A 26,215-nucleotide genomic window follows, 5' to 3' on the forward strand; every position below is an offset into this window, starting at 1 on the left:
TGAAGGTCAAGTGAGTTTGTGATATGGCCATGCTGTTCATTGTGTGTTGGTCCTTGTGTGCCATCCATTTATTACCATTTACTTGTTGGTCCTTATGTGCCATCCATTTATTACCATGTACTTGTTGGTCCTTATGTGCCATCCATTTATTACCATGTACTTGTTGGTCCTTATGTGCCATCCATTTATTACCATGTACTTGTTGGTCCTTATGTGCCATCCATTTATTACCATGTACTTGTTGGTCCTTATGTGCCATCCATTTATTACCATGTACTTGTTGGTCCTTATGTGCCATCCATTTATTACCATGTACTTGTTGGTCCTTATGTGCCATCCATTTATTACCATGTACTTGTTGGTCCTTATGTGCCATCCATTTGTTACCATGTACTTGTTGGTCCTTATGTGCCATCCATTTATTACCATGTACTTGTTGGTCCTTATGTGCCATCCATTTATTACCATGTACTTGTTGGTCCTTATGTGCCATCCATTTATTACCATGTACTTGTTGGTCCTTATGTGCCATCCATTTGTTACCATGTACTTGTTGGTCCTTATGTGCCATCCATTTATTACCATGTACTTGTTGGTCCTTATGTGCCATCCATTTATTACCATGTACTTGTTGGTCCTTATGTGCCATCCATTTATTACCATGTACTTGTTGGTCCTTATGTGCCATCCATTTATTACCATGTACTTGTTGGTCCTTATGTGCCATCCATTTATTACCATGTACTTGTTGGTCCTTATGTGCCATCCATTTATTACCATGTACTTGTTGGTCCTTATGTGTCATCCATTTGTTACCATGTACTTGTTGGTCCTTATGTGCCATCCATTTATTACCATGTACTTGTTGGTCCTTATGTGCCATCCATTTATTACCATGTACTTGTTGGTCCTTATGTGCCATCCATTTATTACCATTTACTTGTTGGTCCTTATGTGCCATCCATTTATTACCATGTACTTGTTGGTCCTTATGTGCCATCCATTTATTACCATGTACTTGTTGGTCCTTATGTGCCATCCATTTGTTACCATTTACTTGTTGGTCCTTATGTGCCATCCATTTATTACCATGTACTTGTTGCCAATCTGGAGCCCATTCCATTTCAATCAGATTTGGAACATGGGATAATATCATCAAAATCTGGGATGAGTTAAATAATCAAGGACAGACAAATTTAAAATCAAACTTCCAGTGTAGGCTATATTAGTGTAAGAAGCACCTTGTATCTGATTGGCTGCCTCTAGATCAGGAAACTGTGTATCTATTTTCCATTTCCTTAAAACTTGGTAAATGAGTTTAAATCATTATGATCTTGGATGACTTTTGTTACGAGCAAGAGACTTCATTTTGTGTCATTACCTTTAGAACAAATTTTTATCAGGATATAGTAAATTAGTTGAAATTAATATCTGATGTATGGGAGACAGTTTAAATAGGTTGTGTTCTTAGAGTTCTACACAAGTCTGATTAGTGAAATCGTCAACTGTTAAATTATGTAAACCAGGTAAGCAATTTCAGGCCCAGTTGGGCCTTTTTTTGTATCTTATATTTTGTCTTATATGTGTACATGTATGATTATATTTGCCACCAAAATACAGGAGGCCAGTGTATGCTTATTTTTTATATAAATTTATTTTCACTTGTGTATTTGTTTTCCAGATTTAGATTTAACAGTAAATTACTATATATACTCGCTTAAGTTCAAATGCAGACTGCACTGACCTATATCTGCAACTGCATAAATGTGCCTGCAGATCTGGATCTATGCATTTTGTTAGGAGTAATCAGTAGAACAATATATATCCTCATCTACTGGTGTATTATTGATGATAAATCGGGACCTATGTTATCTACAGTCAAATTTGAGTTTTAAGCAAGTATATATGGTAATTGACTGCCATCTTCCTTTTGTGTACTAAAGATTAAAATCAAGAAAACAACGAAGGCCAGTTATCGTACATATGGTGAACTGTATAATGGACTGTGCTCCACGACGGGAGAGATTCCTATAGCTTTGTATCGTACCGACCAACAAGCGACAGACCCATCTGAGGAAGATAGCAAGGTCAGTACAACATCAAAATAAATATGGTACATGATTTAAGTTTTGAAAAGGTTGAATAAAAGATGGACAACACAAAGAAAATTTGCAAAAATATTATCTGTTATAGCTCTCCAGCATTCTTCAAACAGATGTTAATAAACATTTTCGGTCTGGCCAGCATCAGAATGTAAGGCTGTACATCATTTCACGTTATGATTGGAGCAGTTCTGTCTGTAGATCATTGGTAGTGATACTTGTACACTAAGTGTATTGCACCCACAACAGTGTAACAGGCACGCAACTAAATTTTTAAAGAACGTTTAATTTTGTTTTAAACATTTGTAAATTGGCTTGTTACATATTTGGCAAATTGTTCTGTCTATGAATCTGGTGAGTCGATTCAAATTTTGCATTAATCTGCATAAGGCCACACATATATTTTTCTGCAAAGTGCAGGTACTTGTATCAAATGTAGATTTGTTGATTTTATAGAATTTTAGTGTCATTTTGAAATTCATGAAATTTCTTTGCTCTTTATGCAATTTTCAGTGTGATTGACAAATAAAAAGGAAAAATTTCGTATTTTATTGATTTCATATTGTATTCAGATTGTGATGTTCAAGTTGATAATACTGATTACATAATTAAACCATGCTCCTTTGTTCCTTAAAATTTTAACAAAATGTTTCCAATGTATGTATCATGTATAGATGGTGTGTCACAATCCTAACTGTGCCTTTAAGTGTTAAAGTGAAGGTCACAGCAAGGGAAAATGTAACTGACTTGTATCCTGGTCTGTTCTGTGACCTGTTCACTTTAAATTAACCACCAGTCTGTAACATATTTGATGGAATTGAACCAAGGTCCATACTTCATAGAGTAGCCTAACTGTTCATCAGAGGTCAAGGTCATTAGTAAGAAATGGTCATGATATCATGTGCCATTTGTAAAATCTTGTTTAAGTTTTAGATTGTGGATTTTCATTGATTTTGTTTGCATACTTTTTGTTAAATATTTGTAGACACCCTGAGAAGAGGTGAAATTTGAGCTTATTATATCCAAAGTTGCTTTTAACAGCAAAACTTGAATTTGTTTTTTACATTTATGAACTAAGGGCATTTTAACAGTTGTGAAGGAATATGAAGCTGATTTGGGTCAAGGATACCAAGTTTCATCCCAGAGTTTCAAATGGCTCTTGAGATACAGAATGAAAGGAAAGTGTAAACGAAAACGTTAAATATTCAGGTTTGACTTTGAAGATAGGAGGCCTAACGAAGTTTGGGACATACATCTATTAATTATGTTTAAATATACCAAGTTTTATCCTAAAATCTGAGATTACTTTAAAGTTCTGGAGCTGAACAGAAAGTATTATAAAAAATACTTAAAACATTGAGCAATGACCTTGACAGTGAAGATTAGGCACACCACACTCCTGTGCTACACAGCACACTTTCTGTTGTTAACATATAAATGTACCAAGTTTCATCCTATAATTTCAAATGTTTATAAAGTTATAGCATGGTAAGGAAAGTGGGACAGATTTTTATTTTACCTTTGACCTTGAAAATTCGACCTCCATTGTGGTATGGGACATTTTTGTAATGATGATGTATTGTGAGTATACTAAGTTTAAACCATTAATTGTAAATGGATTGAAAGTTATTCAGTAGAAACAAAAGTGTAATGAATGAATGATTGGATTGACCAACAGAAACATGAATACTATTTTTTACATGAGGAAGAAGAAATTACACTATCAACTGGACCGAACATTTGCCATGTACACATTTCAAATGGTTCTGATGTTCAATATTTGGATGGTATATGTTTTTTTGTCAATAAAATTTAGACATTTTTTAAAACAGATTTACAACTTAAATGTTGTAAATTATAAAGGAATAATTATTAAAAGATAAACATTTATTTATAGAACATGGTATACTAATGAGTGAGTGGAGGTATCTTGGTTTGAATATTGGATTTATTAAAGAATAAACAGTTCATTGGAACAAAAGGAAATGATGTTTTTCTGTACATGCTAAATGTGTCCATTTATTGAATCATAGTTTTTTCTTGTTGTAGGAAAATAACAACACGTCCCAACCACCATTTAAGAATGACTTGAGGAAGAACTCCTCATCTATGTACATGCACAAACAATGGAATGCAAATGAGAACCCAGAACAAGCTGATATCTCAGATCTAGTGCGTAATAGGATGAAAAGCCTGGAGCTAAGTGAAGAAGATTACTGTAAGTGTTGGCCATTGTGACACAACTGTTTTGAACTTTTTTATTTTTCATATTAATTCTTCTCTTTGATAGATAGGTAGGTAGATAGATAGCTATAAAATGATAATAATAATGATGGTAACAAAAATAGTAACAATATGTACAGGTCAACATCCCAGATGGAAGATGTATCTCCTGTGCTGAGAGTGTCTCGCTTCCTTACCGTCACTCATTCAGATATTAAATTTGCTCCATTTTTTTCTCTTCACACTTTGTTTCCTGTGTAGTATATTTACAGTAATACTGCCTGTGATCATGCAGCTATGAGCTGGCTTAAGTAGGGCAAGACAATTTACAGTCAGACCTGTACTAGCAGTCACCTGAGTTCAGCAGTCACCTGGTCACAACGGCCATTCTAATTTCCCCCTTGCAAAATTCCTTTATAAATGTCATGTGATCATTAGAACCAGACAGTACCAATCTTGACAGTCAGCAATCTAAATCTACCCACTGGCTGGAAACAGTTTAAACTTCTTTGTGGGTTCAGTAGAGTTGTACTAATGCTGCCACATTTCAATGCGGACAGGACATCATCCAATCTGAGTAAATTATAAGTATCTGCAGTGGAAACCTGGATCCAGTAACAACATGTTTCCTAAGTATTAATATGAACAATGTCAGCAGTATCATCCAGTAACAACATGTTTCCTAAGTATTAATATGAACAATGTCAGCAATATCATCCAGTAACAACATGTTTCCTAAGTATTAATATGAACAATGTCAGCAATATCATCCAGTCAATGATCTCCCGAGAAATGCTAAAAATGCTTGTGATACTTATTAGGAGAATGGCAACATGTTACTGTTAAAGGGATGACTTCATGAAATGATGTGCATATTTTTATATTGTAAAAAAATTATACATTTGGTCAATCATTCTAATTTTTGACCATTTGTATGCTAAAATTGAGGTCAATGAAAATTCTCCATCTTCTGAAGAAACACTGACCAGATTTTGAAATCTGATATGTACTGACCTGAACTTTTTTATCTTCTTTTCTGTCCTATTTAAGATAATGTTATATTTATAGAAGGTAACTCAATCTAGTATATTTCATACTTAGGAGCAGGTCCTTATTTCAGTGCTTCATATATTCGACCCCAAAATATCAGCTAGCCCTGATTAAATAACTCCATTACATCCGGTCTTCAACAAAGCTTGCAACTGCGAACATTTCTGTATATTGGGAATTTTTCAAAGTGTACCAAACTAGCTGTATACAGAGGCAATGGAGAGCCTCATGGCCCATGTAACTAATGACTTATTTCACAAACAAGTGTTGTCTCAGCATACCTGTAGACCTTCCAGGAAGTGTTCATGCATTTTTGAGACTCATGTTTTGCTGTCCTATGAGGATCAGTGATTCTGACCTCACTGTAAAATATTTACTCATATGACTGGAAATTCAAATTTGAATAAAAGAAAATAAATGTCTTTTGGAAAGTAATTACAAAACCACATTAACTCAGACACAGACATGCACAAAAAATAGATAATCACAACTGTACAGACATTAAATTAAAAAAAATACACAGTGTGTGTCTTTAAAACCCATTGGACAGTGAAATACAGTATTACACTTTTGTTGCTGACTGTACTGCAACCCAATAGTTCATTGGAAGATTTGAAAGTGACGCAAGTGTCATTAGTGTTCATCTCTTTGTACATATTAGACTGGGAATCATTCATGTTCATCTCTTTGCACACATTATAGATTAGGTGGTATTAGTATTCATCTCTTTGCCCACATTAGAAACTGGGTGGTATCAGTGTTCATCTCTTTGCACACAGTAGAGACTGGGTGGTATTAGTGTTCATCTTTGCACACATTAGAGACTGGGTGGTATTAGTGTTCATCTTTGCAAACATTAGAGACTGGATGGTATTAGTGTTCATCTCTTTGCACACATTAGAGACTGGGTGGTATTAGTGTTCATCTCTTTGCACACAGTAGAGACTGGGTGGTATTAGTGTTCATCTTTGCACACATTAGAGACTGGGTGGTATTAGTGTTCATCTTTGCAAACATTAGAGACTGGATGGTATTAGTGTTCATCTCTTTGCACACATTAGAGACTGGGTGGTATTAGTGTTCATCTCTGCACACATTAGAGACTGGGTGGTATTAGTGTTCATCTCTTTGCACACATTAGAGACTTGGTGGTATTAGCATTCATCTTTGCACACATTAGAGACTGGGTGGAATTAGTGTTCATCTTTGCAAACATTAGAGACTGGGTGGTATTAGTATTCATCTCTTTGCACACATTAGAGACTGGGTGGTATTAGTGTTCATCTTTGCAAACATTAGAGACTGGATGGTATTAGTGTTCATCTCTTTGCACACATTAGAGACTGGGTGGTATTAGTGTTCATCTCTGCACACATTAGAGACTGGGTGGTATTAGTGTTCATCTTTGCAAACATTAGAGACTGGGTGGCATTAGCATTCATCTTTGCACACATTAGAGACTGGGTGGTATTAGTGTTCATCTTTGCAAACATTAGAGACTGGATGGTATTAGTGTTCATCTCTTTGCACACATTAGAGACTGGGTGGTATTAGTGTTCATCTCTGCACACATTAGAGACTGGGTGGTATTAGTGTTCATCTCTTTGCACACATTAGAGACTGGATGGTATTAGTGTTCATCTTTGCAAACATTAGAGACTGGGTGGTATTAGCATTCATCTTTGCACACATTAGAGACTGGGTGGTATTAGTGTTCATCTTTGCAAACATTAGAGACTGGATGGTATTAGTGTTCATCTCTTTGCACACATTAGAGACTGGGTGGTATTAGTGTTCATCTCTGCACACATTAGAGACTGGGTGGTATTAGTGTTCATCTCTTTGCACACATTAGAGACTGGGTGGTATTAGCATTCATCTTTGCACACATTAGAGACTGGGTGGTATTAGTGTTCATCTTTGCACACATTAGAGACTGGATGGTATTAGTGTTCATCTCTTTGCACACATTAGAGACTGGGTGGTATTAGTGTTCATCTTTGCAAACATTAGAGACTGGATGGTATTAGTGTTCATCTCTTTGCACACATTAGAGACTGGGTGGTATTAGCATTCATCTTTGCACACATTAGAGACTGGGTGGTATTAGTATTCATCTTTGCACACATTAGAGACTGGATGATATTAGTGTTCATCTCTTTGCACACATTAGAGACTGGGTGGTATTAGCATTCATCTTTGCACACATTAGAGACTGGGTGGTATTAGTGTTCATCTTTGCACACATTAGAGACTGGATGGTATTAGTGTTCATCTCTGCACACATTATAGATTAGGTGGTATTAGTGTTCATCTCTTTGCACACATCAGAGATCTGCTGTCATTAGTATTCATCTCTTTGCACACATTAGAGACTGGGTGGTATTAGTGTTCATCTTTGCACACATTAGAGACTGGGTGGTATTAGTATTCATCTCTTTGCACACATTAAAGACTGGATGGTATTAGTGTTCATCTCTGCACACATTATAGATTAGGTGGTATTAGTGTTTATCTCATTGCACACATTAGAGATCTGCTGTCATTAGTATTCATCTCTTTGCACACATTAGAGACTGGATGGTATTAGTGTTTATCTCTTTGCACACATTAGAGACATGCTGTCATTAGTGTTCATATCTTTGCACACATTAGAGACTGGGTGGTATTAGTGTTCATCTCTTTGCACACATTAGAGACTGGATGGTACTAGTGTTCATCTCTTTGTACACATTAGAGACTGGGTGGTATTAGTATTCATCTCTTTGCACACATTAGAGACTGGATGGTACTAGTGTTCATCTCTTTGCACACATTAGAGGGTGGTTGGTAGTATTATGCAGGCTGCCTGATAATCTTGTTGAATTTTTATCATCATTGAAAATAATCTTTCTTTGGCTGCCCTGATACAAACTTATGTTACTATGGCAATAAATATTGTAATGTCCAGTATGACTAATCTCATTATGTGTGCAGTAGGTGCAAAATATAAAATGCTTCTCGTTGCTGTTGTGCTTTACAAACCAGGAGTTCTGATATTTAGTTTTGCAGTGCTTTGCTTGTTTTGCAGGTTGCTCATCCTTCCCTGAATGAGAGTTGCATTCCAACATTTTGCTGTTACAAATGAATCACAAATTGCTCCTAAATTACTATTCCAACTACTGAAATAATGATTTTATTTATCCCTCTGACATATAGCTGTAAACTGACTAGTTGTGATAGTTTTAAATAAGCATCAAGCATGAAGCTATGCAAATCACAACTATTTAACAAACTACAGGTTATAGACATATACCATTTTGTTCTGTTATTTTGAAGATGAAATTGAAAGCACAAATCACACCTGTTTAACTACAGGTTATAGACCTGTATCCTTTTGTGCTGTTATTTTGCAGGTGAAATAGAAAGCACAAATCACAACTGTTTAACTACAGGTTATAGACCTGTATCCTTTTGTGCTGTTATTTTGAAGATGAAATAGAAAGCACAAATCACAACTGTTTAACTACAGGTTATAGACCTGTATCCTTTTGTGCTGTTATTTTGCAGGTGAAATTGAAAGCAGGAAGAATGAGGTGTCCTATGTCATTCTGAACCCTTCTCCAAAGAGGAAATTAAAAGTTGGGGATCTAATGTAAGTATATCTTATACATGAAAGGATCTTGGATATTGTAAGGCCTTGACATTGAATTTTAAATCAAAGTAGTCCTGGACATTGGAAGGCCATTGCATTGAATTTTAAATCAAAAAAAAGAATCTGGATGTTGAAAGGCCTTTGCATTGAATTTTAAATCAAAATTATCATGGATATTGGAAGGCCTTTGCATTGAATTTTAAATCAAAATTATCATGAATAATGGAAGGCCTTTGCATTGAATTTTAAATCAAAATTAGAATTCTGGATATTGTAAGACCTTTGCATTGCATTTTAAATCAAAATTAGAATTCTGGATATTGTACGACCTTTGCATTGAATTTTAAATCAAAATAAGTATCATGGATATTGGAAGGCCTTTTCATTTCATTTTAAATCAAAATAAATATCATCGACATTTGAAGGCCTTTGCATTGAATTTTAAATCGAAATAAGAATCATGGATATTGGAAGACCTTTGCATTGAATTTTAAATCAAAATAAGGATTCTGGATATTGTAAGACCCTTGCATTGAATTTTAAATGACAGTAATCTGATATAACACCAATGTAAATGACAGTAATCTGATTTAACACAAACGTAAATGACAGTAATCTGATTTAACAAATGTAAATGACAGTAATCTGATTTATCACAAATGTAAATGACAGTAATCTGTGTTGAACATGAATGTAAATGACAGTAGTCTGTTGAACATGAATGTAAATGACATTAATCTGTGTTGAACATGAATGTAAATGACAGTAATCTGTGTTGATCATGAATGTAAATGACAGTAATCTGTGTTGAACATGAATGTAAATGACAGTAATCTGTGTTGAACTTGTGTCTTATTGAAAAATTATCATGGATTAATTGTAGATAATGTTTAAATTTCTATGTTGGTAAATTCTAACTTAGTTCGCCTTTTCTTTCTAGATATGTGATACAACCAAGCTCCATGTTTGCTATTCCAAGTCGAAGAAACCGTGCACGTGCAAAGGTTCAGCGCACATGGACCCCACCACTTTCTCGAAGACGTCCCAAATCTGATGATGTTGATGCTCTTGTAATCAATTTTAGGACCAGGTCCAAGTCAGAAAACAACAGTTCTATTTGAAACCGTAAAAATCTTTGTGACTGGTTTATTATAATCAGTCTTAGGGCCAGATCCATCGAAGAAAAAATAACCTAGTCCTTTCCAGAACAGTCAAACCCATGTAACTGGTTTATTATAATCACTTTTAGGGCAGATGTAAGATAGAAAACAAAAGTTTTGTCTGAAGCAGTTAAAATCTCTGACTGGTTTATTTTAAAGAGTGTCAGACCCAAGTCAGAAAACTACAGTTCTGTTTGAAACAGTTAATGGCTTTTGTTTTCTGCTTGAAAGAGGAAAGTTCTCTGTAAATAGTTTTCTCATTCAGCTTTTATGATAGCAATGAAATTGTATTCCATCTATTCATCTACTGTTCTTGATGGAAATATGGGAATGCCTTTTGCCCAAAAGATCAGAAAAATTTATTTCTAAAAAAGTAGAGTACCTGTAGATATACGTTTCATATTCACCCACTTATAAACAGTGTCCAACTGCTGCAACCCATATCTACAATTGCATGATGTTATGGCAAATCTGTGTCTATGCATTTTGTTAGGAATAATGAGTAGAACAAGCAACATACACCCAGATCTGCTGACTCGTTATGTGACAGTAGATTGAGACCAATGTTGTTTGCATTTGGATGTTACTTATTAGTGAGTATATATGGTAAATTTATCATCTTAATGATCTGCTTCGAAACCCATTATCAATCTGAGGCATACACAGCTGATTTCAATACATCTTGCATTTTTATTTTTATTTTTACATTCTTTTGCACTTGCTTATACTTCATCCTTCAATTTTTTTAATTTACAATAACATTTAAAATATTTCATTTATATTTCATTGTATCATAGTTTTTCTTTTTTATGTTGAATATTGTAGTCATGTTAAAGCGTCATGATAAACATTATATATGTATTTGTAATCAAAGATGTTTGAATAGGATATATTTTTTAAAAAATATAATATTTTTGTTATCTGTATAAAATGATCCAGTAGTGAAGTATTGTGGCCAGTGACTTTTTTGCAACATAACACTAAACATTATCCAGTTTTGCAGTTAGCCTGTTTAACATGTTTGACATTCCTAGAGTTTGGGACCAGAAAATGTTTATTTTTATAGAGATTTTTTTACATAAAAATTATATTACAGTATTCCATAGAAAATCTTTTTCATGATCACTGATCAGTAAGAAAAATAATTAGCTATAATCAGTTATGATTGAACAGCAGTGCACTTCTTGAAGCCTGTAACAATCATTTAGGGTTCAGTAGTAATTCTTGGAGACTGTAACAATCATTTAGGGTTCAATAGTACTTAATGGTGCCTGTCACAATCATTTAGGGTTCAATAGTACTTCATGGTGCCTGTAACAATCAATTAGGGTTCAATAGTACTTAATGGTGCCTGTAACAATCATTCATGATTCATTAGCACTCTTTGGAGCCTGTAACAATCAAATGTGGTTCAGTAGCAGTTCTTGGAGCCTGTAACAATCAAATGTGGTTCAGTAGCAGTTCTTGGAGCCTGTAACAATCAGTTATGATTTTCAGTTATAGTTCTTGGAGCCTGTAATAGTTTATGATCCAATAGTACTTTTCCAGAACCTATAACAATCAGTTATGACTCATTAACATTCCTTGGAGCCTGTAACAATTATGATTTTCAGTTATAGTTCTTGGAACCTGTAATAGTTTATGATTCAATAGTACTTCTTGTAGCCTGTTACAATCAGTTATGATTCAGTAGCACTTCATGGAGCCTGTAACAATCAATTAGGTTTCAATAGTACTTCTTGGTGCCTGTAACAATCAATTAGGGTTCAGTAGTACTTCTTGGTGCCTGTAACAATCAATTAGGTTTCAATAGTACTTCTTGGTGCCTGTAACAATCAATTAGGGTTCAGTAGTACTTCTTGGAGCCTGTAAGAATCAATTATGATTCAATAACACTTCTTGGAACCTGTAATAATCAATTATAATTCAGTAGCACTTCTTGTTGCTTGTAAGAATCAGTTATGATTCATCTGCAGTTTTTGGAGCCTGTGACATTCAGTTCATAAATTGTGTTCATTGCCAATTACATCTGCCAAATTCATTGAGATAAAGTCCATTTATCCATAATACTCCATTTTTATAGGATCATTGTTGATTGTCACTGAAACTGTAATACTGTTATTAGACACAAATAAAACACCCACTTTAGTGGACAGTCTTAGGAAGGAAACCTGATTGTAATACTGTTATTAGACACAAATAAAACACCCACTTTAGTGGACAGTCTTAGGAAGGAAACCTGATTGTAAAGGACATAATTGATGAACCTTTTTTTTCTTCATTTTACTGTCACACCTGATCTTGCTATTAATTACAGCTGTTTACAGAGTTTGTGTCCCTCAAGTGCTGTGGTTATGACATTGGACCATGGACCAAAAGGGCACAGGTTCAGTTGCCACCATCAGGTCAGTGACTGTGGTGAGTCTTTGTCCAAGGCAAATTTGCTGACCTTGGCATGAGAAAATTGTCCCAATCTTGTTATGTGGAATATGCCTTGGTGGAGCAGACAAGAAGTTGTGTGATACTGAATTCTTCTTGTTTGTTAAAGAGGTCTCTGATTTGTTCATTGGAGGAACGTTTTAAGTCTGGCATTTGACCTGTGCAGCCAATGTCATATTTTCATTATTATTATTATTATTATTATTATCTTCCAACATTATTGCTTATTTTGTATGTTCAAAGGTGGTCCTGATTTTGGGGTTTGGCTTCTGATGTTCACAGAACCATTTGGGACCAGAAGACAAAACCATTTGAGACCATAAAACAAAATGAGAATTGCTACTGAATCTCCCTGTCACTAATCTAAAAATTGGACCCTGCCAACAATATTCATTTTGCAATAGATTTTTGTTGTAAAACCATGTATGCCTTGTTTTTAAAGATCTGTTGTTTGTTTTTACCTGTTCCTTTACCTATATGTAATCTTTCCACTGGGCTGTATAACTCATAGTATGTTCCTTCATTTATATCTTTGTATCATTTTCATATTTATTCCAAAACATGTTCAACTTGTGATCTACAGATCAATTGTAACTTTAGTAGGGACCCTGCCAAATACTCTTTTTTTAAAAAAAATTTTAGTCTAGGGACAGATCCAGGACTTAATTTAAAGAGGATTTAAATTTCAGAAATAATGTCTCTTTGGGATTAAAATGACTACCTTTCTCTGTTTTGCACTGAAGAGTGGCATTTTGACAAAAAAGTGAGGAGTTTGATTTTCCCACAACCCTGCCTCACTGGATCTGTACCTGAGATCTTGTGAATAAGACCCAGTTTGATTTCTGTTTACTGATGAATATTTAGGACCATCTCAGACTCAGATGGACACGCAAATAATGTAGGAAATAGCAAATTTAGGTATTATTTGAAATTAGTGTGTAATAGTGTTGATTGTAGCCATAGTAACTGAAGCCAATATTCTTGCCATATGCATTATATTTTGTTAGTTTGATAATTAATCTGAGGACATGACATTATAATAATAATAACAAATCAAAGTCATGGACTGCAGCGGGGCCCCGAGTGGCCGAGTGGTCTAAAGCGTTCTTCGTTACGGATCACTGCCATCTCACCTCTGTCTGCGGCGGTTCGAGTCTAAGATTCAGCCAATGTGGGCATGTGAGAAAGCTTGCCAGTAGCTTCTCGTGGGTCGGTGGTTCTTTCCGGGGTTTTCCGAGTTCTTCCTCCACCATTAATACTGGCCGCCATGTATAGCCTATCGTGCTGAAAAATGGCGTTAAACCCCACAACAACAACAACAACATCATGGACTGCAGCAAACTTAAAGTTGAATATTATCTCTGTGTTCCTACATTTTTCCATATTCGAAATATGAATAAAATATGGACCTCAGATTTCAATGCTCTCTCTTTGATAATTACTTTCTGTAGACAAACCTTTGAAGACTTTTGCTGTTTTGCCAGAAGTGTAGTATACCATTTAGCTTATAATTTACAATTTAGGATTTTTCATTTTTTCATCACTTATCACAAACATTTTTTCCCTCCACATATTTTTTAAATATATTTTTACATTGCAATTATTTGCTTAACAACCTTGCTGAATGGTAGCTGGAAATGTGAGTACACTTTGACTTCTTGTTTTATAAGCTGAATGTATTATGGGACCAGGAAGGCATTAATAGCAAGTGGCTGTGATGCCCACTAACTATGACTGCCAAGACTGGCTGTTATGCCAACCAACTATGACTGCCAAGACTGGCTGTTATGCCAACTAACTATGACTGCCAAGACTGGCAGTTATGCCAACCAGCTATGACTGCCAAGACTGGCTTTTATACTCACCAAGTATGACTGCCAAGACTGGCTGTTATGCCCACCAACTATGATTGCCAAGACTAGCTACCTAAACCTATCAATGAATGGTGTTCATCAACCATGCTGCTTTCTCATGTATCCATCAGTTTTATTTCTTATTTAGTCTTTCCTTCATTCCATGTGCAATTTACAGCTTATCTATAGTTATTGTTTAAGATTTGAACTTCATATTTCTTGCTGGATTCATGAAGCCGACCATCAATCTCAGTTTGCATGAAGAAACAGCAAAGACATATCATGGAGGGTGTAATGTTGACCTTTCATGCATAGTGGGATATTGATTTTCATGATTCTTGACTTCAGTAAAGTATGAAATTCAATTCGTACTATTACAGCTAGTTTTAAATTAATAATGAATCTCAAGAAATAAATAACAGAACTGTACTCTAACCATGTGCTTACGGATATTGTCAAACCACTTAAGCAGTTTGCACGAATACACAAATTGCTTCTGTCCAGTGTTATGAACTAATTTCAAATTTCTTAGCATTACATGAGATGTTAACCATTCTAAAAGCCTTAACAAAATGTGTCATTTATTATGTTTATACAAGATCTTGATTTGTATGAACAAATGCTTTTCATATTTTTTACTGTACATAGAATTTATTATCTTATATAAAGATTTGGAAGCTAAAAGTAAAGCACCCAGCACAAAGGGCTGTAAGACCTCCTTTTAGGCAGTGTTCACATTGTAGATACTTGCCATATTTTACAAGTGTCCTATAAGTCGGTATGGAGCTTAAGTCAAATTCACTACTGTTTGTAAATTCTCTCTTTCATTTACATGTAAGTCATTGTGGAGTATGGGAGGAAGCCAGATCAACTCCATGGCTACATCCTTTTCACTAGTAACTTTTGGTTTCTTAAATACTAATGGAACCACTATATACTGTTCCAGATTAATTGGGAAAGTGCAGTAAATGATCCTAATATGCTTCCCCTCCCCAATTTTGTTTTTAGTGTTTTTAATCATTTATGATTAAGAAGCCAAACTCCACAAGTATATCCTTTATGTGATGCTGAGATAATTCAGTGTGTGCAGATGGAAAATTTGATCCATGTTTTTGGTCTGTTAGGTCTATTTCATACATGGTTTCCAATTCACTGACATATGAGGTTCACATTTACTTCAACATGGAGTTACTGGTACTGATACTCAGATGATTAAGTGATACACACCTGCTTGTATATTACCAATATTATAATTATATATGGATCTATGAGTGGTCCATCTCTCTTCAGAATTGTAACCTATATTATGGGCATTCTATAGTGAATATATGAAAGTGTTGTGATTATATTATAACTGTAAATTTAACCTATGGTAAATATTCGTCAGACATTCAAGTCATTAATATGGATGACAATCCCTTGTAGGATCAATTATATCAGTGAAAAAGATGTACCTGTTATTACTCTATTAATGCTAGAAATGTCAGATATCATTGGGCCTATGGTTTAAATGGGATTAGGAAGGAGATATGGTTACAGAAAAAGATGAATAAAGCAAAATCCATTGCAGAATTTTTGACAACAAAAGATATGCTTTGCATGAGTACAGTACACTGTAGAGTTTAGTCTGTAAGTATTATGTGGCCTGTGAATTGTGAACTCTGTTTTCTTTTTCATGTTGGAGAAATTAAAAAATGATAAAAAATTATAAAATGCAGTCATATTAGTTTAAAACAATTTATGGACATTATAATTGAAAGAATTGGTACAGTTGTAAGAATTGGTACAGTTGAAAGAATTGGTACAGCTATGTGACCTATTTTCAATTTTGCCGATTACATCTGATAGTCATTTCAGTACCAGTACTTAAAGTAGTTTCAACAATATGCAAGTTGATTTATAGTACAAGACAATGCTCAGACTTCCAGGTCAAAACGTAATTGATTTTGTATGCCCCAAAAATAAGGTATTTTTAATGACAATAATTGATCATCTTTTTTTGTATTTCATGTCATTTAGTATGGTAAACTAAGATTTGATTGTGAAGGAAGGAATAAGATAATTTTGAGAAAGAGTTTTATGTTTCATTGAAGAATGTTGTACATTTTTATTACAATTGTAAAAACATTAAATTTACAGTGTATGCATGTGTGTAATGCTCAGAATTCATTTTTTATATTTAACAGACATGAACGCTATGATATTAGACCTCTAACATAATGCAGTATTGCTATGGTATTAGACCTCTAACATCATGCAGTATTGCTATGGTATTGGACCTCTAACATCACGCAGTATTGCTATGGTATTAGACCTCTAACATCATGCAGTATTGCTATGGTATTAGACTTCTAACATCATGCAGTATTGCTATGGTATTGGACCTCTAACATGCAGTATTGCTATGATATTAGACCTCTAACATCATGCAGTATTGCTATGGTATTGGACCTCTAACATGCAGTATTGCTATGATATTAGACCTCTAACATGCAGTATTGCTATGATATTAGACCTCTAACATCATGCAGTATTGCTATGGTATTAGACCTCTAACATGCAGTATTGCTATGATATTAGACCTCTAACATCATGCAGTATTGCTATGGTATTAGACCTCTAACATGCAGTATTGCTATGATATTAGACCTCTAACATCATGCAGTATTGCTATGGTATTGGACCTCTAACATCATGCAGTATTGCTATGGTATTGGACCTCTAACATCACGCAGTATTGCTATGGTATTAGACCTCTAACATCACGCAGTATTGCTATGGTATTAGACCTCTAACATCATGCAGTATTGATATGGTATTATACCTCTCTAACATCATGCAGTATTGCTATGGTATTGGACCTCTAACATCATGCAGTATTGCTATGGTATTATACCTCTAACATCATGCAGTATTGATATGGTATTATACCTCTCTAACATCATGCAGTATTGCTATGGTATTGGACCTCTAACATCATGCAGTATTGCTATGGTATTATACCTCTCTAACATCATGAAGTATTGCTATGGTATTAGACCTCTAACATCATGAAGTATTGCTATGGTATTAGACCTCTAACATCACGCAGTATTGCTATGGTATTAGACCTCTAACATCATGAAGTATTGCTATGGTATTAGACCTCTAACATCATGAAGTATTGCTATGGTATTAGACCTCTAACATCACGCAGTATTGCTATGGTATTAGACCTCTAATATCATGCAGTATTGCTCAGAATAGGAATAATTTGTTCGTACTTGCCCATAACCTATAATTACTGAATCTCGCATTGAAATGTTTTTCTTTCATACAAAGCTGGGTTTGTTTTAGCAATCTCAGGTTCATGGGGCTAGTTTCTTATCCTCCGTATAGATTTGCTATAGACTTGTTTTAAATATTGTAATGTCAGGATAGTAAGAAGAAAATTCATGATGGTAAGCATGTATGAAAATTAAGTGCATTATTACACAGCAAAAAATAAAAGTATATATTCGTTTTGGTTCTTTATTGTAAGAAATATCTACATGACTAGGTAGCTTTCAACTACAAGATAATTGTTGGTTTCTTAACATTACACCCAATAATGTGAATTACATAGTGATGTACATGTAATAGCAAATATGTTGTAACATGTAAAAGACAGTTGTAAACCCAACATTTTTCTTCCTAACAATCATTCATTCTATGTTGTGATTAGCACAACTATTTATAGGAAAACACCACCTGAGTTGGGTTTCATAACTTAGTACCGTGTAATATACTGAAACTCCATATAGCAAGAAAAATTTCAGTGAATAATGAGTGTCGGGGGGAGAGTGTATCTATTATTCTTATTCTCTCTTATCCCTCGTATCATTTTTATTAAAACTTAGTCTGTACCATATATGCTCGTAAGTCTGATCTTAGACTAACTGTAGACTGAATACACCAGGATCTGCCACTGCATAATGTGCCAGCAAATCTGGGTCTGTGCAGTATGTTTGTTGTAATGAGTAGAACAAACAACATAGACCCTGATCTACCAGTGCATTTTGTGACAGCAGATCAGGGTCTGTGTTGTTTACAGTTTGGCCTGAGTTATAAATGAGTACATTATGGTAAGATGGAAACTGCAAATAGTTGCTATTAATTTTAATATCAATGTACATGTTCAATACAGTCGTAACATGTGCAATCAGGTTCTAGGTTTTAAGGAATAATGGCTAAAGAATAAATATAACCATTTTATAAATGTTGGAGGTTACTGGTTGACAATCTATTTGGCCAGATAATTAGTGATTATGGTGAGTAACTTTATCACCAAAAAAATCATGTGCTGCACTGATGTGTAGACATAATAGTTTCGAATCTCATGCAGTCATGAATGTTAGAGAGAAGGCAGTCAAAATATATAGTCCATGAACTTCAAACAATGAGAAAGTCTTTGATTTAAAAAAAAAGGTGTATATATAATTATTTATCCTTGTATTTTGCTGATTATAGCTTTTTTAAACCTTTCTTTGTTTTACATGCACTTTCTGGATACATGTATAGTGAAACTAACTTGGCACTGTAAAACAAAGGCTGTGCTGATGTACTATTAAACCTTATGCATACATACACACACACACACACATGCATACATACATATACGGTGGTTCTTTCTGGGGTTTTCCCGGGTTATTCCTCCACCATTAATACTGGCCGCCATGTATAGCTTATCGTGTGTTAAAAAATGGCATTAAACCCTACAACAACAACAACAACAACAAACAACTACATACATACATTACTGCATGCATGTGTACATACATACATGCATACATACATACATACATTCCTGCATGCATGTGTACATACATATATACGTTCATGCATGCATGCACATGTGTGCACACACACATTCACCCACACACCCTATGAGCCATAATATAATCTATAAAACTAAAAGCGTTTGAACAGAACATTCTAAGATGAACAAATCTTCGTCCTTTATTAGCTTCACATTGTTTTCTGGTAATTAAAAAAATAATGTCATCACTGGTGTCTTTGGATATCCCTGAATTTTAGCACATTGTGATCCAACTTTTTTAGTACATGTTTTATATGCAGAATTTAAACATAAAATTGTAGTGACTTTTGAACAAGCCAAATTTCTTCTCTCCATTAATAATAATCCCATTGAAATTCTGTTGGAAATTTTATATCAGTATGTGGTTTAGAAAGATCTGTAAGGGTAGCCTCCCCTTACAAGCATCCACTCACTATTTATGACCATTATCCCTTTGCATTAGTGAGTTATGTTCGAAATTACCCCTATTGGATGGCCACCCCTTAAGTTTGCCAGCAGCCAGCACATGAGTGCAAACAGTGTCAAATGTCTCGGAGTGGACAGATTTTGGGTTGGTAGCTGGAAGTCCTAGATGTTTTGCAATTATTAAACTGACAATGACATTTGTTCCAGCAAGCAGATAAAGTCCTAGAATGTAATCAGTACAAAAAGACAAACTTTTAATCCGTTTATTCATACTGCTTTGTGTTCCTTAGTTTTCAGGTGTTGTCATTTTAATTTACAAATACTGGATATTATTAATTAATTCCAATAATAATCAACCAGAAGTTGAAAGGTGAGCATCATATTATTGTTCTGCTTAAGTCAGTTTTAGAAGTTGATGGTTCATTTGGATTAAAGACCAAGGCCCACTAATGAAAGGAGTGTTTTGAAGACCAAGGCCCCACTATGAAAGGAGTGTTTTGAAGACCAAGGCCCCACTATGAAAGGAGAGTTTTGAAGACCAAGGCCCACTATGAAAGGAGAGGGTTTTAAAGACCAAGGCCCCACTATGAAAGGAGAGGGTTTTAAAGACCATGGCCCCACTATGAAAGGAGAGGGCTTTAAAGACCAAGGCCCACTATGAAAGGAGTGTTTTGAAGACCAGGGCCCACTATGAAAGGAGAGGAATTAAAGACCAAGGCCCCACTATGAAAGGAGTGGAATTAAAGACCAAGTTAAAGACAAGGCCCCACTATGAAAGACATGTTTTAAAGACAAAGCCCCCACTATGAAAAGTATGTTCTAAAGGCCCCACTCTAAGAGGAGTGTTTTAAAAAAGACTTTGGCCATGAAAGGTGTGTTTTAAAGACCAAGGCCCTACTATGAAAGGAGAGGACTTTAAAGACCAAGGTCCAACTATAAAAGATAGCATTCTTAAAGTCCAAGGTACTACCATAAAAGGGAATATGATTCAGGGTCAGGACCCTACCATATAGAGTATGCTTAAAAGGGCAAGTCCTCACTAAAAAAGGGAGTGTGCTTAAAAGGGCAAGTCCTCACTAATAAACAGAATGTACTTAAAAGGCCAAGATTTCACTAAAAAAATGGAGTGTGCTTAAAAGGACAAGGCCTCACTAATAAACAGAATGTACTTAAAAGGCCAAGACTTCACTAAAAAAAAAAAGGGAATGAACTTAAAAGGCCAAGACCTCACTAAAAAGGGGAATGTGCTTAAAAAGCCAGGGTCTCACTATAAAAGAGAGTTTGCTTAAAAGGTCAAGGTCTCACTAAAAAAGGAGTGTGCTTTAAAGGAGAATGGTCTCGCTAAAAAAGGGTGTGTGCTTTAAACAACAAGGTCTCACTGTACAATGGAATGTGCCTAAAAGGCAGTGCCAACTATAATGAGGAGTGGGCTACCCCCTTTCCTCCAGTCTAAATTTGGTTGTCATGAAGAAAACTTTCATGTTGACATGATCTGATTGGCAGTTAGTGATTGGAAACTGCCTGATGGAATGATTGACATGGAAAGCTTGACAACCTGGTGACCACCAGTCAGTGATAATTGTCTTTAAAGTTGTTTTTTTAGCCGAATGTTCAGCACACCTTAAAAATGGCAAACAGGTTTTTTCTTATTTAAATCTGACTTGATATGGTTAGATAACTAAATTGCACCGACTGGTGACTCGTACTTCCTATGTAGTTTATACCCCTTTCTAGCCACTGACCATATTTGAGTCTTTAAAATTTAAAAAATTTCTTATATTTCACTTTAAAGTATATCTTTATCACTAAAATGGTGATTTTACTGCAGTCATAAGCTCCTACTAAATCGGCTCCAAAAATTTACGATGCAAAACTCTACATTTTTGGTTGCAGTTTAATAAGCCATGTTTCATTTTTTTATAAAAGGATACCACTACATGTACATGTAACAGCCTAAGATTGATTTTTACAGAAGAGTTTATTTTTTAAAGTTCTGTCTATTCGAGATATTGCCTTCTCTCTACATTCAACACATACAGGAAGCAAAGTTCATGTTTAGTGTTTCTCAGATAATATACTCAAGAACAAAAAAGTATCACTTAATAACATTGAAAATGTTAATTTTTTTCCAATTGCTTGTCAAAATAATTGTATTTACCCTTTTTAGTGTGAATGTAAAGTGACATAAAATATGATCAGCTGGTTATATAAATTGGTCATGGTTTTTGTAACCAGTCAAGTGTATTGGGAGTACATTTTCCCCAAATCTGGTTTTCTTTTCTCAAGAATCAAGGTAGTGAGTATTTAATATTGCTATATTGCAAAATGGTAATTTATGCATGATACTCTAGACTGGTTTCAGAATGGTCATTTATGCATGATACTCTAGACTGGTTTCAGAATGGTCATTTATGCATGATACTTTAGACTGGTTTCAGAATGGTCATTTATGCATGATACACTAGACTGGTTTCAAAATGGTCATTTATGCATGATACACTAGACTGGTTTCTAAATGGTCATTTATGCATGATACACTAGACTGGTTTCAAAGTGGTCATTTATGCATGATACACTAGATTGATTTCAACACTACTTTGACAACTTAGCAAATTGACATGCATTCCATCATGTAAGTAAAATATATTTTCTACAAGCAAATGAAAATGTGAAATTTTAAAGTTTATAAAGTAAAACCTTTTTTCTTTTGCTGAGTTTGTGTCCATGTATTGTCCTGATTGACAAAGTATGTGTCCATGTATTGTATCCTATCAGTGAAATGTACATGTCCAAGTATTGTGTATTATCAGTGATATGTACATGTCTAAGTATTTTGTCCTATCAGTGATGTGTACATGACCAAGCATTGTGTATTATCTGTGACACGTACATGTCTACGTATTGTCCTATCACTGAAATGTACATGTCTAAGTATTGTGTCCTATCATTGACATGTACATGTCCTAGTATTGTCACCTATCAGTGACATGTGCATGTCTAAGTATTGTGTATTAATGAAGTATGTAATTATATTGTATCCCATCAAAGACAGGGATGTATAATATCAGTGACAAAGAAGCAGTAATCAGTTTTTTGTGGTCAGTACAATCAGTCTTTTGAATGTCCTCACAAAATGTTTTTAGTTAAATGGATGCCAGAAGTTTTTGGTGTTAAAATGTCTAATTAGTTCTATGCACTTTCTCATCTGTAAAATTCATGTGCTTAATGACACCATATTTCTCTCTCTATGAATCTTTAATAAATCATTCCATGTATCATTGCAGCCATATCTGTCAGATATAAATCTGGGCTTCCGCAATCGAGTCATGTACATCATCATTTATGATAATTAATTATTCTACATTTAACTGTGTACATGTGCCCCTTTTAGGACTTGAACACTGTACATTCTGAAGCTGCAGTGGCTAAGTGGTTAGCATTCCTGACTCAGAATAAGAAGAGTGGCCGTTCAAATCCTGCCATCAGATCAGTTTGGGTCAGCTACCATGTTGTGTTCCTGGTCAAGGCACATTAGTGCAAATAAACTATGTGTGTTGCTATGCTATAAACAACAAAAACTGATTATACATTCTGATTTCAAACAACTATGACCTGAACATTGTACATTCTAATTTCGGATAAAATATATTTAGTCATCTCACAGGCTGAGCTTTGTGAGAACAAAATGCTGTAGAATATTGTACTTTCATTTGCTTATTCAAAGATGACATATTTTTTGACAGATAAACTGCTTATAATTAACTGTGTTATTCTTTCTGTATTCATAATTACTGTTATCTACCTATCTATCCTGTATGCACATGCTTGCATACGAACTGCTCCGGTGGCCTAGTGGTTAGAGCGTCAGCATCGGATGCAGGAGGTCATAGGTTTGATCCCCAACCAAGTCATACCAAAGACTTAAAAAATCGTACTAACAGTTGCCTCGCTTGGCGCTCAGCATTAAGAGGTTAGTGTTAAGACTGGTCGGCCTGGTGTCAGGATAACGTGAATGGGTGGGACATCATGCTACATGTCTGCGGCATGATGCCCTAGTGCTAAACATTGCTATAAACTGCCACACTGCAGACATCGTAGGGATATGATTGAAAGATTGTTAAAGCTATGTTAAAATTCCAAATCACTCACACACACACATGTTTGCATACAAACACAGGTTCATTAAATGTAAGAAATGGGATGGTTTGATGACTCTTCAGTCTTCAAATTCTATTTCAAGTTTAGTTCTGAGGAAGGTTTTCTAGATCGTGTGTCTGCAACCAGTTTGTTTTAAAAAGAAGGCAGATGTTCACTACCAGAGCTAAACGAGTAAAACAAAGTAAAACAAAGTAACCTCCAATAGTCCGGTTTTCTTTCAAAACTTCTCATTACAGTCATAAAATAGTGTTGACACTGAAAACATTTAAAGCTGTATTTCCTTGTGAAAAAATAATAAACTTGAACAAATGGCATATGAATTTGCTTTCCCAAGGAATAGAAATATCATTAACAAGGGAAGCTGGAGTAAAAAAATAAAAAAGAATCCAAGCAGTGATCTAAGATGTTAGATGATCATTAACTGTAAAACTGCCATGTTTTAGTACCCAGACCTCATAAAGTGTAAAACTACCATGTTTTAGTACCCAGACCTCATAAAGTGTAAAACTACCATGTTTTAGTACCCAGACCTCATAAAGTGTAAAACTACCGTGTTTTAGTACCCGGACCACATTAAGTGTAGAACTACTGTTTTAGCACCCAGACCTCATAAAGTGTAAAACTACCGTGTTTTAGTACCCAGACCTCATAAAGTGTAAAACTACCATGTTTTAGTACCCGGACCACATTAAGTGTAGAACTACTGTTTTAGCACCCAGACCTCATAAAGTGTAAAACTACCATGTTTTAGTACCCAGACCTCATAAAGTGTAAAACTACCATGTTTTAGTACCCAGACCTCATAAAGTGTAAAACTACTGTGTTTTAGTACCCAGACCTCATAAAGTGTAAAACTACCATGTTTTAGTACCCAGACCTCATAAAGTGTAAAACTACCGTGTTTTAGTACCCGGACCACATTAAGTGTAGAACTACTGTTTTAACACCCAAACCTCATAAAGTGTAAAACTACCGTGTTTTAGTACCCAGACCACATAAAGTGTAAAACTTCTGTTTTAGCACCCAGACCTCATAAAGTGTAAAACTTCTGTTTTAGTACCCAGACCTCATAAAGTGTAAAACTACTGTGTTTTAGTACCCAGACCTCATAAAGTGTAAAACTATTGTGTTTTAGTACCCAGACCTCATAAAGTGTAAAACTACTGTTTTAGCACCCAGACCTCATAAAGTGTAAAACTACTGTTTTAGCACCCAGACCTTATAAAGTATAAAACTACTGTGTTTTAGTACCCAGACCTCATAAAGTTTAAAACTACTGTGTTTTAGCACCCAGACCTCATAAAGTGTAAAACTTCTGTTTTAGCACCCAGACCTCATAAAGTGTAAAACTACCATGTTTTAGTACCCAGACCTCATAAAGTATAAAACTACTGTGTTTTAGCACCCAGACCTCATAAAGTGTAAAACTACTGTGTTTTAGTACCCAGCCCTCATAAAGTGTAAAACTACTGTTTTAGCACCCAGACCTCATAAGTGTAAAACTACTGTTTTAGCAACCAGACCTCATAAATATAAAACTACTGTTTTAGCACCCAGACCTCATAAAGTATAAAACTTCTGTTTTAGTACCCAGACCTCATAAAGTATAAAACTACTGTTTTAGCACCCAGACCTCATAAAGTGTAAAACTACTGTGTTTTAGTACCCAGACCTCATAAAGTGTAAAACTACTGTTTTAGCACCCAGACCTCATAAGTGTAAAACTACTGTTTTAGCAACCAGACCTCATAAATATAAAACTACTGTTTTAGCACCCAGACCTCATAAAGTATAAAACTTCTGTTTTAGTACCCAGACCTCATAAAGTATAAAACTACTGTTTTAGCACCCAGACCTCATAAAGTGTAAAACTACTGCATTTTGATGCCATTGGTCAAAATACACAAGAGCTTTTGCCATTGCCTGTCATTCAACTTCCATCATCTGGTCATAGAACAAGTTCGTTACATCTTCTCATCCTAAAATACTTGTAGAATTGTCATTAAGCTTTGCACACACTCTCACACCGAAGTCTAATTTTGGTCCTCAATTCAAATGGTGATCATCAGCTGTATTAAAATTTGTATCTCTACTTCTGCTGAATGGATTATAATATCACCATGCGGTTGTCGCTACAAGACAGCTTACGATGTCTTTTTGGTCCTAAAAAGAAATGGTGTAGATTAGACCATATGGCGGCCATTTCGAAAATCTTATTGTAATTATTACTTCTGAACAGATAGCTGTGAAATAAGGTTCTGTAAGATATGTAGCTGACAGTAAGACCTCCAAGATGGCCGTTATGGTGGCCATCTTGAAATTCTTAATGATAACTATCTGAAACAAAGCATGGT

General features: G+C 35.0%; 1 protein-coding gene and 2 long non-coding RNA genes across 8 annotated transcripts in view; 2 read left to right on the forward strand and 1 right to left on the reverse strand.

Moving 5' to 3' along the window:
- Positions 1-13,910, forward strand: part of LOC149771454 (potassium channel subfamily T member 2-like) — a 274,764-nt gene extending 260,854 nt beyond the window's left edge. For all 4 annotated transcript variants that reach the window (XM_089948424.1, XM_089948427.1, XM_089948425.1 and 1 more), the window contains 4 exons: positions 1,944-2,087; positions 4,152-4,320; positions 8,925-9,009; positions 9,950-13,910. In XM_089948424.1, coding sequence (XP_089804550.1) covers positions 1,944-2,087; positions 4,152-4,320; positions 8,925-9,009; positions 9,950-10,130 — 579 coding nt within the window. In that variant the 3' untranslated portion in view covers positions 10,131-13,910. The remainder of the gene's footprint in view (positions 1-1,943; positions 2,088-4,151; positions 4,321-8,924; positions 9,010-9,949) is intronic.
- Positions 13,911-16,235: 2,325 nt separating this feature from the next.
- On the reverse strand, positions 16,236-17,219 carry LOC149771456 (uncharacterized). Of its 3 annotated transcripts, none has more exons than XR_016418279.1 (3): positions 17,111-17,219; positions 16,977-17,078; positions 16,236-16,912 (listed from the first exon to the last, which is right to left on the reverse strand). It is a non-coding gene; the product is annotated as an uncharacterized LOC149771456 (long non-coding RNA). The 3 variants fall into 3 exon arrangements; XR_016418281.1 differs by having other exon boundaries at positions 16,236-16,845; positions 16,878-17,078; XR_016418278.1 differs by having other exon boundaries at positions 16,236-17,011; positions 17,044-17,078; positions 17,111-17,186.
- Positions 17,220-17,804: 585 nt separating this feature from the next.
- LOC149771457 (uncharacterized) lies at positions 17,805-23,465 on the forward strand. The gene is made up of 2 exons (XR_016418277.1): positions 17,805-20,420; positions 20,467-23,465. It is a non-coding gene; the product is annotated as an uncharacterized LOC149771457 (long non-coding RNA).
- The last annotated feature ends 2,750 nt before the right edge of the window (positions 23,466-26,215 follow it).

The sequence above is a fragment of the Sinohyriopsis cumingii genome, unplaced genomic scaffold (assembly GCF_028554795.1).
Source record: "Sinohyriopsis cumingii isolate HCF-2022 unplaced genomic scaffold, ASM2855479v2 utg001837l, whole genome shotgun sequence".
Taxonomy (NCBI): Eukaryota; Metazoa; Mollusca; class Bivalvia; order Unionida; family Unionidae; genus Sinohyriopsis; species Sinohyriopsis cumingii.